Genomic DNA, 13,361 nt, shown 5'->3' with positions numbered 1-13,361 from the left:
CATTATTGTAACAGCTAACTGGCAAAAATGGGAAGAATGGGAGAGTTGTTCAGTGACGTGTAATGGTGGTACACAAAAACGGACACGTCAGTGCAATTTACCAGGTTTTTGCCACGGAAGCAGTGTAGAAATGCGCAGTTGCAATCTTCAGATATGTGCTGGTTCCCGAGCTCTTAATAAACCTGCCACGCAAAGTAGTACTCTTTCAGATGCTAGTCTTGCTGTCGATGGTAACTTTTGGGCAAGAACGTTTGTAAAAGGAGCCTGTAGTCGAACACGTAAGCTTAGAAAGTTTAATTCTATTACACTGATCCCGGAGTAACTCATTCTCCATTCACTGCTCAATACAAGACAACCTAACAACAGGACAAGATAGGAACTCGTAACAGTGTTTTGATCTTCTGATTGGCTGCGAAAAATTCATATATTAGTTACTTATACAGTCGTAAAATTCGTTATTTCCAATATGGAGGAAAAGGGACGGTACCAAATTACTCACTTTATTTAATTTACCAGTATTTTACAATATTTCAATATTTGCAGGTAAAATAGTACATCATGTCGCAACCAAAGATGAAATCTTTGATCTATTGTTGGAGCACAGTGTCCTGTTGTTAGATTGCTTTATGTTTGACACTATCCGTATTATACAAGAGTCACACAAAGACGTCCACAATAAGCTTTACTACTATTATAAAGTAACTCTTGATAGAGGGAATTCTTTAAAATACTCCGGGTCTGCAAAGTATGACCATTTTGAAACTAAAACGTTGTATATCCATCTTGAAACGACGGCTACTTTTAAACTCACGGCGTTTGTTTTCACATACTATGCGACGTTAGTTTATTAGATTTCAGTTCTGTATTGAAATATATTTTACTTGTTTGTGTGCAGGTCACCAATGGGAGCCTTGGTGGAAAGTTGATTTAGGAAAAACACTACTTGTCAATAAACTAACAATTACGAAGAAAGGTTATTTTTGTAAGTAAAACTACATTATTACTAAACATAATATTGATACTTCACCACTATCCATTACAAAATAAATGATACCTGTGTGCTAGGTACACATTTTATCATACCTTTTTGCATACAATTTCACATAAAATTCAATTTTACTTTTTTGAACAATAACATTCATTCATTAATTTATTCATTTTGTCAAAATAAACAAATATACTGTACATGTACAGGACAAATACAAGAAAGAGAAAACAATTAATACACACTAAATGGAATAAAACTGGTAATCGATACAAAAACTATTTATTTTCTTTCTCTCTCCTAATGATTTCAGCCGGACCTCTTGTGGGCGCGATTATTCGTATTGGAAACGAGTCGAATGCATTTCGCTCAAACCGTAAGTGCAATGTAGGTCTTACCAGATCAGATCTAGACTCGAAGCATCAAGTGACACAGAATTGTCGTCATTCTAGACTCGGTAGATATGTTAGTATTCAACTGGAGAAGAAACACGGAACTATTGAACTGTGTGAAGTTCAAGTTTACGCTACAGGTAGGCCTACAGTACTGAAAAAAAGTACCTTTTACAACGGAAGAGTGAGATTACATGGACAATGGCGAGATGTTATGGCGTGTTGTCTCACTCTTTCCTGTCTTTTATCATTGCTTCGTGCGTGCCACTCTCGTTTTGTACAAGGTAGGATTTTTTGGTCATAAAAGACTGTTAAAGCCATCTGAGAGCCATCAAGATTTGGAATCCCCTCCCGGCATGGTTAATATAACCAAGTGGAAAGAGAGATCATTATACTGTACATATGAACAGGTACTTTCATACCTGTTTCCAGATAAAACGATCAGAATGACCACCAAAAAACCTCACGGAATTTCACTCCGAGTAAACCTAGTCCACTCAGAAACTATCCTGAACATTTCTATAATTGATTGATTTGTAGACTGACGGATTTTATTTGATCCAAAATTACAAAGAAATACACAGTCTTAACAAGAATTTCAGAATAACTCTATTTCCATTACAACAAACACATTTTTTCGCTCGAAAATTACATTAAGTATCTCGTATTATGTAAAAAAAAAAAAATATTTAGATCTTATATTCATTAGGCCTAACTGTACCTTGATATAAAGACTACAGTATCTACTGAGAGAAGTTTTCCGACATCCGTAACATTTGGCCAATATCAGTCTACAATTTAAAAAGTTAAAGTTTTTTTCTTCATTTAAAATTTGATTTCTAATTTTATCCTTTAATTTTCAATTAGACTTTCTACTGGGAAGATTTGCCAACTTTATTTACCGTTACATGATTATATTGATATTCTTTTGCTTTCAGATTGTCATATGTTTGATGGAAGGTGTTACTTTTTAGTAAAATCAAAACGAAATTTTAAAGATTCACAAAAGGAATGCCATTCCAAAGGAGCCGTACTTGCGAGTATTGATAGCATTGCTGAGAACAAGCACATGCAAAGCATATCAAGCGGTTGGTCATTCCTTAATATAAGATACAGCAAACGAAAACGAGGCTGGTACTCTCACTTAAATGGCGCTTTAAGTACATTCCAAAGTAAGTAACATACACATACTATATCAATATAAACACTAGACTTAGGTTACGTTTACACGGAGTTAAGTTACAGTCTAACGGAGTATGGAGGTATACACGTTACAAAATAATAAAAATGTATTTTATACCTCCATGATCGGCGTTACACTCGGTTTAGCTTGTTTGGCGTTCAGCAAAAAATGGAAAGCGCTTGTCTAACCAGGGAAAAGTGACATTTCACTTTTCCCTAATCTAACGACATTCTGAAACCTGTCGGAGGTACCTTGGAACTATATAGGAGTTAATAAACACGGAAATTAAATCACACGAGTACTTACATCAGTTGGAACTGGGTAGCTTCAGCGTACACATAAATATAATTCGAAATATAATTCCAAACCCACATTCGTTAAAAACGAGAAAACAATGCACACGTGTCACAATAATCAGTTAAATATTATTACACACTATATTAAGACTATTAAATAATGCAACACATTTCGAATATTAACATTCCGTTTATTATCAACTTAGCACAAAGCGATGCTGTGGATTATTTGCAATGCTCATAATAAAATAATTATTGCTTTTGTTGGTGTTTTACAAACGTCATATTTATGAATAATTTCGTTTTCAGATTGGGCTGCACAAGAACCAATCATGTCAAACAGAAGACCTAAACATAAATGTGTTTCGATGAAACCGAACGGTCGATGGCGAACATGGCCGTGTACCAGTTTACAACAATCAGTTTGTGAAACATTGTAAACGTTTAATAAACAATAATTTTAACTCAGACGATATTATTTGCTTATTACCTTACGATATTCAACAAGAGAAGACTGCATTATTGCGGACTGTGGATAGAAGCAAATTGGGCTGTGTACCTGGCTGCTGTGTAGACTCACAACTTACTTTTAATATCAACATCCTCATGATAATTATCTCTTAATGAGAACTGTACAAAAAGAACCATATCAATCAGGATACGCAAAGAATGGGGGTAGGTGGTATAAGATATTATAGGTATAATAATATTAGCGTAGTTTGCTACCAACCTAGAAAGGAATTCTTCAACCAATTATACCTCAAGAGCAATAATATCTGCAGTTACAAGCAATAGTTTACAATCAAAAAGACGTACGATAATAAGTTATACAAAACATACATTTACATTGTTGCAGATAATAGCAAATTCTTCCGAGTTGGTGTTGGAGAGAGAAATAATTTGGTATGACGCACAATAGACAATGGACACATGAGTTGTAGACCCTACCAAGAAAGGTACCATGAGTGGGGTGTATCTACATAGCATACATTATTGTCTGAATACGAGTAGTAGTAGTAGCTAAGTATTTGCAATACATATAAGTCCTAGGCAGTATCAACATCTGTAATACAGTATGAATATGTCTAGTATATTATACAATGTTAGACCAAAGCCACTAATTAGATTGAACAATGACACGCTGCATTCAACAGTGCGTACACATCTCTCGAGTCTACAACACTATTAATTTGAATGAATTATTTACAGTTTTTAAAGATTGCTGCATTTAGATAAACTTGAATGTATATCTAATGGTTAGATTAGCACTTATGCAATGGCTGTAAAATATAGTTTATCTGTACAAACAATCTCAACAATAACTAACATTTACGCATTATTATTAGTTATACTGATGTTAATTTTCTTTTACAAAAAAACTTATAATAAAAGTAATTTAATGTTGGTCTTGTCCAACATGTTATTAATATCATTTTTCCCAGGTCTTTGTTTATATAAATGATTCTTATTGCTTGTCGCAATGATTCTCAAAAAATTGGATCATTTTTACTTTCATATCGCGTAGCTAGACGATGTCAAAGTAGTCAGTCAGACACTATTTTTTGAGAACAGAAAGGGATCAGACTGTACAGAGGAAAATGGTGATCAACAACGATAACTTTGCTAAACATTCGTGAGTTTTGCCGATATCTAGTAAAGAGTAGAATAAAAGACAAAAACACGGGAGGAACAAAGGGTACAGCAGCCGTATAAGGAAAGATGCGACGAAAGAGTAGACAATAAAAATAGGAATCAATATTGTTAAACTGAATTTGCTACAAAACAGAACAATACAAAACTATTTGTTTTGGATTACGGTACTGTTTTACCTAGTACTACCATTTTAACGTCAGAGCTTAGAAAAGTATTTTATTTGGTTCTCTGTCACATTACTCCTTCGTAGCAATAGGAACGATAGTTATTTCAAAGGGAGCACATTACTGACATTAAAAATTATAAGAGCCCGTTTCGTTCAGTTCACCCGTTAACTTTGGTGGGTAGGAACTAATTATTACTCTGAGTCAGCAAGGGCGTGCCTTAAAGACATGTCAATTAACCAGGTAACTGTTCTGGGTCAGTGGAACGTTTCAGTGACATGCCTAAGTAACTTGTTCTAGTGTCTCCAACCTGAATACGACCTGTGCACATTTGGTCGTATAAATGCTCGTATCTGTGCTCGTGTATTCCCATAGCATTGGTGTGTGTCGGTTGCAAATGACTGTCGGGTAAAACAAGTTGATTGAAGTTATCGCGACCAATCAACCAAAATGTCGTCATCTTTCCTTTACCCTGAAATAATACAAAACATATATCTTGATTCACACGTACGTACGTACGTACTACTAAAGCGTGGTTCCCACTAGCGACGCAACGCAAGGACGTAACGCAATGCAAGTGAATTGACCAATCACAAGCGATGGCTTATTCGCTGCCATTGGTTAAAACGCTTGCGTTGCGTTTACGTCCTTGCGTTACGTTCTAGTGGGAACCAAGCTTAAATGAAACATATGATTGTAACACATGGTTATCTTTCCATGAACTTGCTCGGAGTGTGTACGTTCCTAATACACCATAGTGTAAAGTCCACAGCAGAGGCCTGAACGTCGATCATCAACGTGACATTGACGTAAGACAGCGGTGTCTGCATACGCGGGTATCGTTAATATAAAAACGACGGTATAGGAGTGATTTGTTATTTTGTCACATCTGTGTTGTACGTGTGGAACGGGTATTATTGATTGTATGTATTGTTCAATAATCACTAAAGCTCCGTTCACACCTATTTCGTTTCACAGAACGGATTGTGAATATAGCTTAATTTAATAGTCTTTCCGATGTTTGTGTTTTTCTATACGTGGGTCGAGTTATTTTATTCACGTTTATTATTTGGAACTCTATTTAGTCACGGTGGAGTTGTGTAGAGATTGTTGGGTTTCTTTAGGCTCTGTCTACACTATTAACCTATTTTAAAAAGAAAGTGTGATGTGCCCAAATTTGGTAGTGATATACCCAACTATGGTAGTGATTATGTCTATATATGGACACATTACATACAGTTTAATAGTGAGACAGTTCTTTACGCTGATTGTCTTGCGGCAACGCAACTTAATCTTATTTTCTACGTTCACAATCTCTCGTAAGGATTGAACTTGACTAAAGTTTATTGAGGGTATGTTTTAGGCATAGACATGTCGTATTTCAAGTTAGTTTTATTTCAAAAGTTATCTTTTCTAATTAAAGTTGACTAATTTAGTTTTGTGATGTATAGTTCTAGTCAACTCGTTTGATTACGTCACTGCACGATGTTTAAATTTAATCTTGCTTGTCGCACGATATTTGTTTTAAATAAAAGAATTACATATATCTCATTTTGTGTGTACAATGATCAATGAATATTAATGAGAGTGAGACCGAAAACATGATGTCTATAAAAAGAGGAAGTAGCGGCCTAATGAATGTCATTTTAATTAATCAACATTATGTTCCACAGTGATTCAACTGCAACAATAATAGGGCTTTACAAGACACTGACTCAAAGACACTAATTACAAAGACGTCAGAACCGCAAGTGCTTCGGTAATTAGTGAATACGGAACATAAAAAAACATAGTATTAGGCCTACCTTGATTTCTACCTCGCCTCTTTTTGACATTTGAAACGCACCTACTTTTAACAAAGCATCATGGGATGCCTTACTAAGCTGGATTCGATTTGCTGAAAAAGATTAATTATATTTTATCATGAGGTTTATGTTATCACTCAAAAATGGATATTCTAGCTAAAAAAAATAAATATATACAAAGGACTGAGAGCCTAATAAAAATGCTACACGATGTATAGAAGGCGTGTTATTTAAGGATTCGGCCAATATTGAAAGTACAGGTAACAGAGTGTTTGTTATTTGACGTTTTTTTATTAATATGCATCATCAATTATCTATTTGTCCAAAATATAAAAAAAAATTCAGACATAGGTTTGTAAAAACATATTCTACAATTGCTGAAGATAGTAACAAAATTAGCTGTGAGGCAATTTCGGTTATACATAAGCTGTTGACCGTTCTGCAATAGCTGGTGTTGATTTTGTATTTACTACATAAGCGGTTGGTGTTTCTACATTAGCTGGGGGTTTTATTACATTAGCGGTGGATTGTTCTACATTCGGTTGTTTCGACATTAGCTGGCGTTTTCTGCATTAGCGGTTGTAACAAAAGCTAACAAAACAAACTTACTTACATAGCAAGCATAGGCTTAATTTGTAAATGATTTGTTGTCAGGTAAAAATATAACATATTAAATGATTAAGAAGACGACAACAAAATGTATGGTTTGCTGTTTAACGACACATGCGCATATAAGACTTACGTATGCCATGAGTTCTCATTCTTGAAGCGGTGTTGACCGTATCACCAAACAGACAATAACGGGGCATTCTGAGACCAACTACACCTGCCACTACTGGTCCTGTAATAAGAATAAATAGTATTGTTGTATATTGTCTTATAAATAAGTGCTATCCTCCAAAAATGGAGAAAAAACGGGCAATTATTACATTTTTTCTTTCAACGATGCTTTTTAATATACTGTATTTTGAAGTCAAATATTTGTTGGTGCCATTCTGTTTTGGAAATAGGTTAGAATATTTATTATATAAAATTAAACTTTGTTTTAAAGTTAAAGTTATTCGCTTTCGCCGAAACATGTTTTGGTCAATTATTAAAGACAAAATAAATATATATTTTTTTTTTTTAAATTACGGTACTGTTTTAATCCAAATTCTGGTCAAAGTCAATTAATATTATGTGAAAAAAAGAAATGTTTATAATTGCAAACTGAGAGTAGCAAATGACCACAATTCATGGAGTTGAGTTGTCGTCAATTAAGCTCTGTCTACACTATCAAACAAATTTGACAAAATAAGTGTGATATTCCTAAATATCGTAGAAATATGCCAAAATTTGTAAGTGACATGACACCATCATGTCCATATATGGGCACATTACATTTGTTTGTAAAATAAAGTTTGACAGTGTAGACAGAGCTTTCGATACGCTTAGACTGTACACTGATGATAGATGTAAACATAAAGCCATATTTTTATTGAAACAAAACTACATCTACATGGTTGAGGGCCATGGTTAAAATTGTAGTCTAAATAATAATAGGAAGGTTTCGAAACCTGACGAATACGATAACGAAAAGGGATACGTCACACATTCTGAAACTTTTGAGCTGATCCCCATTTCATATTCGTAAAGCGTTTTCGTGTTGACGAATATCACCAGTCATATTCGTAAATCGGGTCGTAACTACAAAACGAGTATAGTTTTTGATCTATTTTGCACATTTTGCATTTGAATCATGAATGATTCATGATTAGGCCTATAATATAATTATAGATTTATCGAAAGTAATTTACTAAAGTAATTTACTAAAATGCCAGGTCAATTTTGATAAATAGCAGTTTTTAAAGTCCTCACTCGCTTTGATGTGACGCTAGGCCTAGGCAGCCAAGCACCACGCTTAAGCAACACGTACCTGCGCTTCGCTCAAATTTACCCCAGTCATATTTTGGACGGCGCCCTCAATATTTCGTTGCCATGCGAAAAAGAATTTTACTGGCCTACGAAAACGAATACGTGTGCGTGACGTATCCGTTTTCGTTATCGTATTCGTAAGATTGCGAAACCTCTCTAATATCTCAAACCACCTATGAACTTAACGTTTGATTTTATTCGTAAACGCTCTTGCTATCATTACGACACGCGATATTGATCTCCGTATTTATCGCCGTAAGGATAGGCACCTTTTTTTAAAAATATTCTTTTGTAAACCATATAGCATATAGCATATAATTGAATAGATTAGAAGAATATAGAAAAAGTATCATTGTAAAAATAATACAAGTTTTACATTTATATTAGCTATAATATATATAGAAAGAATCCACATGTACTGGAAGTAATAAACTGAATATCTTCTTTTTTAAGACAAAATGTATAAATAATCATGTTAGAAAAACAGTATCGCTTTTTGATGATGAACAACTCTAAAATGTATATAGGAAATGTTTTTTTTTTTATTTTGTATCTATTATGTTGTGTTTATTGTTTTATGTAAAAGGGTCCTGCGAAAAAAGAAGTGTAAACTTCTCTATGCAGGATCCTTGCCATCATTTATGCTATGAAACTATATTTATAAACGATGAGTAAATAAATGTGAATTGAATTGAAAAAAAAAAAAAATACCTGAATGTATGCCAACCCGAATTTTAAACTTTTTATGTGGTTTGTCCGGTACTTCCAGAAAGCCTATGTGATAGCATATGTCAAGAGCAGCCGTGGCTATTTCGCTAATGTGATTCTCGCCATTTCTTTCAGGAACACCTGCGGTATTCAAATAGTTACACAAGGTAAATTAAAAATAACAAAAGGTAGATAGTACAGCAGAATACGGAAATATGAATATGCAAGCGCACAATACAATTGTGAAAAACATGTTAAACATTTGTAAGAAATTAAAAAACCTGAAAATAATAATATATTTAGGAAAGCACCATTTATCTACGAAACGAAATATTATGGTAAATTTATTAAAAATAAATAAAAATAAAAAATGTTAGGAACCAAAGAAAATAAACATGTTTATTTTTTTTTCTTTTGGGCTAAGTACGGTATCCCTGTCAATATCTTTACGTTAATTTTTAAAATGTTTTCTTTATAAACTTTTATTTGAAAGTTAATCTTGTTTTCCGCTGTTAGTGGAGGTAATACATTAAACAATTTGTATTGCTTGTAATATTATCTCATACATTTTTCTTGTATACTTTCATTGTATTTATTTTTGACCAAATAAATGAATGAAAAAACTCTTGTGAAAAACACCAATAATTACTCTAGGCCTACAGTACGTGTCTTTTATTGTGGTACAAAAAATTAATTTGCATTAGGTACGTTAGCTTCTTACCGGATGCTAACATATACGTTTCATTGATCGTTTCAACTTTGTACACGTCATAGTTTTCAATCCTCGAATCAAACATCAAATAAAGTCCGTTGAGCATTTGAACCACCTAAAATAAACGAAACATAAAAAAACTGAAAACTTATCGGCTCAACATTCGTCAAGTCCTCCCACAAATACAACTTAAGGGAAATATTTAATGAATCAAGGTAGAAACTTAATGACAACATTGGTGAATCTGTGTTCGTGATTTGCCAATTTAAGGAGAAATATAATATAACGATAAAAGGCCTACTAGTAGATGGTCCTAATTATTAAACAACGTTAAAAATGAAATTCTAGAAACTAAAAGGAAGGATGAATCACATTATAACCCTGACGTAATTGTACATTTGAAAATACTTGTTTTCACGTAATTTTAATTTTTTTATTTGAAATTCAATAGAAATTTTGAATAATTCAGTATTTTAAATGTTGCAATATATTGTAAAATGTAATTTACGGATATAGTTAAATATCTTATTATTTTGCAAAGAAATAAAATGTTCGTATCAATTATATGTTATTTTAACATTACGAATGGCTAACCAACAGAACTGAACAAAATTACCTGCAATGGTGTTGATTGGTTACACAACTGACTGAACCCGACGATATCGGAAAAGAAGACGGTTGCGTTATCAAACAACTCTGCTTTCACTTCCATATTCAGAATCAGTTCGTTAACAACTGTTTTCGGCAACATTGAGTACAAGAGCCAATTCGACCGTTTCTTCTCGTTGTTTAAAGCTTTTGTCTGGGCCGCTAGACTAAGCGCATAATTCTGAATATCAGTGGTTAGAGCCCAGATAGACCGAAGTATAAGCGGGCAAAAAACGATGACTACAACAACGACGACCGTACTAACAGCAATCGCTTTTTGGTCCATCCTCAGCTCACGATTTAGTCGGAAAAGGATTTCCTCTGCAATATCTTTCTGTACGTTTTCAAGAATGTTGATATACACTGTCATACGATCGAACCAGCGTTTTGCTTCTTGGAAATTTGGAGTTTGTTTATCAGCATTGTTTGTCAGAATAACTAATCTCATTTCTTCAATAATTTGAATCACATTGAGGTCAAGTTTCTGCATTGCCTTATTGTAGAATTCGGTAACAAGTGTAGAGTAGCTCATAGACGCCTTGCAGTTCCAAATGCCTACGTTATACTTATCGATAAACCATGCAAAGTCTTTGTGTTCATCAAACCCTCCGAGTGTGTAGAAGATCGAGCCGAGTGTTCGTTCAATACCAGTATCAACATTACTAACGATCAGTAACTGATAAGCTACCAGAATCTGCCACATGCCATGTCCCTTTGAGTTACCAATGCTTTCGTACAACCAGTCAATAAAGATCTGTAGTAGCTCTGTGTAAAATTCTATTTCAGCGTAAACCGTTGTGTTGCTACGGTGCAAATGTTGACGGTGATAGGCTAGATGTAATTTTAGGTCACGCTTTTTACGAAAGAACGGCAGCTCTTTTAACACACTCGTTTTTATGGGCCAATTGTTGAGATATTCAAGAGCCAGGTCTGTATGGGGATACGTTTCTGTCAGATAATTTTTGTCATCTGGGCCAATACGACTAACGTAAAGAGCTGACATATCTCGTTCTTTCTGAAGCTGACTGAGAAGAACACCAATATCTCGACTGAATCCAATCACATTACGAATCTCGGTATCAATTTTATTTGTGTAGAAAATGCTATGGAGATCTAAGCCAGCAAGAACAGCCAGAGACACAATGGGAACCAGTGTCAGCAGTAGCATCTTCGCCATCTGTAGGCGTTTTCCTTTTTCTGTCAGTGGGTTTTCTCGACACCTGCTAGGTTGGCTTAGTAGGTCCCTAACGGTATCTGGTATATGCGATAACGAGTCGAGTGATGCATACGAACTGGAACCTTCACCTGGTTCAGAATCCAAACACCCGTTCTTTTGTTGGTACATTTCTCTTACCTAATTAAAAGATTGTTACGTTATTGATATTGAGTGTTGCAATGTATAGATGCGAAGCATGGACGGCGCGTGGATAAAAGAAAAACGGAAAACTTGAGACGTGGTGCGTGATGGACAAAACAGTTTAGAATACAATATACAAAAGGTATGAGAACATATTGATTAAGATTAAGATATAATAGGAGAGGTAAAATAATGAAAAGGATACCTGAGCAGCAAAGACAATGTGCTTCAACAGAATTAGACAATAAGGATTATTGAACGTTATGATAGAAGGAAGATATGGTGGTAAAACAAGAAGAGAAATGAAAACGATAGATATGCCAGAAGAACGGCACTGAAATAGAGAAATGTGGACAAAGAAGAAGACTGTCATGACATGCCAAATGACAAAAGCAATCGGTCTACTGTACGTCACATTAAAACAATAAAAATATTCTTATTCGACAACAATCACCAATCTTGCTGCGGTAACTAAGTACTTAATTGACAACACTTAGACAACGTTTTCTGCGGTATTTATTTGATGGCGAAACTTTTAAACAATTACAGCTACATACATTCAAACACGTGGGACAATAATCACGTTTGGTGCCAACGACGGTTGGCAAACTTTTATCAAGTTTATTCTGCGGCAACACTTTTTAAACCAGAATCATTTGTTGCGGCAGTTACAGGGCAAAGTATTAGGACAATGTGCAGCGGTACTTCGACGGAGACGTTTAAAAAATAGGTCTTGTGAGACACTAATTCGACGAAACAGGTAGATATTTTTATATATAAACCTGTTGGTTTTTTTTTCAACAAAAGTGAATTAGATTGATTTTTATTAATACTAGATTCTGGTTTTATTAATCTTCATTTCTCACGTGTTAAGAGAAAATGTAATCAAAATAATTTATTAGTGTATGCCAAGTGTTACAGTAGCCTATTGATTGTTCTAGTGCTAAATGACTGTATACTACAGTACAGTTACAGTATTGTTTTTAAAACTCTAAAATACAATAGATTATTGTAATTAGCAACTACCGCAATTTATACAATAAATGTATGCCTATACTGTGGCGGTTATGCGACAGCGGAGCCTAATTTGGATGGGATTTTAAATAGATAAAACATTGTACTTACTTTTGACCAATCCCGTGTGGTTCCGACGTTATAGTTTGGTAATACAGCACTAGACGTGGTTCCTTCGTCGGCAATTGCCTGGAGCTTTAGCGGGTTGCCTAACATTCAACCTTGCTGTGATGGAGCTAACATCACAATGGCGTCAACGGCGCAAAACAATGCATTTTATTTACAGTAGATACACCATGGACCTATAAATTAGAATAATAATACATTCTAATTTATATGTCCATGGATATACATTGGAGACTTCATGAGTATACTCAAGATATCAAATCAGGACAAACCTATTGTTTTGAAGCTGTATGTAATCACGTCGCTATTCAACTTTCTTTCCGTCATCAATGCTTCTTAATGAACAATAACTAATTAAGGTAATTATGAATAATATGGTTTCTCTTGCTTTATCAAAAATGTCT

The 13,361-nt window shown here is 34.4% G+C and overlaps 2 protein-coding genes across 2 annotated transcripts in view; one reads left to right on the top strand and one right to left on the bottom strand.

Moving 5' to 3' along the window:
- LOC140043766 (zinc metalloproteinase nas-37-like) overlaps window positions 1-4,204 on the top strand; it is a 28,178-nt gene extending 23,974 nt beyond the window's left edge. Inside the window, exons 13-17 of the mRNA XM_072088241.1 lie at window positions 15-278; window positions 896-982; window positions 1,299-1,517; window positions 2,316-2,549; window positions 3,166-4,204. Of these exons, the coding sequence (XP_071944342.1) occupies window positions 15-278; window positions 896-982; window positions 1,299-1,517; window positions 2,316-2,549; window positions 3,166-3,296 (935 nt within the window). The 3' untranslated portion in view covers window positions 3,297-4,204. The remainder of the gene's footprint in view (window positions 1-14; window positions 279-895; window positions 983-1,298; window positions 1,518-2,315; window positions 2,550-3,165) is intronic.
- Window positions 4,205-4,908: 704 nt separating this feature from the next.
- Window positions 4,909-13,047, bottom strand: LOC140044220 (uncharacterized). The gene is made up of 7 exons (XM_072088698.1): window positions 12,943-13,047; window positions 10,429-11,814; window positions 9,822-9,927; window positions 9,104-9,241; window positions 7,221-7,319; window positions 6,479-6,570; window positions 4,909-5,145 (listed from the first exon to the last, which is right to left on the bottom strand). Exons 1-7 carry the CDS (start codon window positions 13,045-13,047, stop codon window positions 4,909-4,911), a joined length of 2,163 nt encoding a protein of 720 aa, XP_071944799.1.
- Window positions 13,048-13,361: the final 314 nt, after the last annotated feature.

The sequence above is a fragment of the Antedon mediterranea genome, chromosome 3 (genome assembly GCF_964355755.1).
Source record: "Antedon mediterranea chromosome 3, ecAntMedi1.1, whole genome shotgun sequence".
NCBI classification, from domain to species: Eukaryota; Metazoa; Echinodermata; class Crinoidea; order Comatulida; family Antedonidae; genus Antedon; species Antedon mediterranea.
Note: the sequence above shows the minus strand (reverse complement) of the source record. Positions and strands in the feature narration are given on the sequence as shown.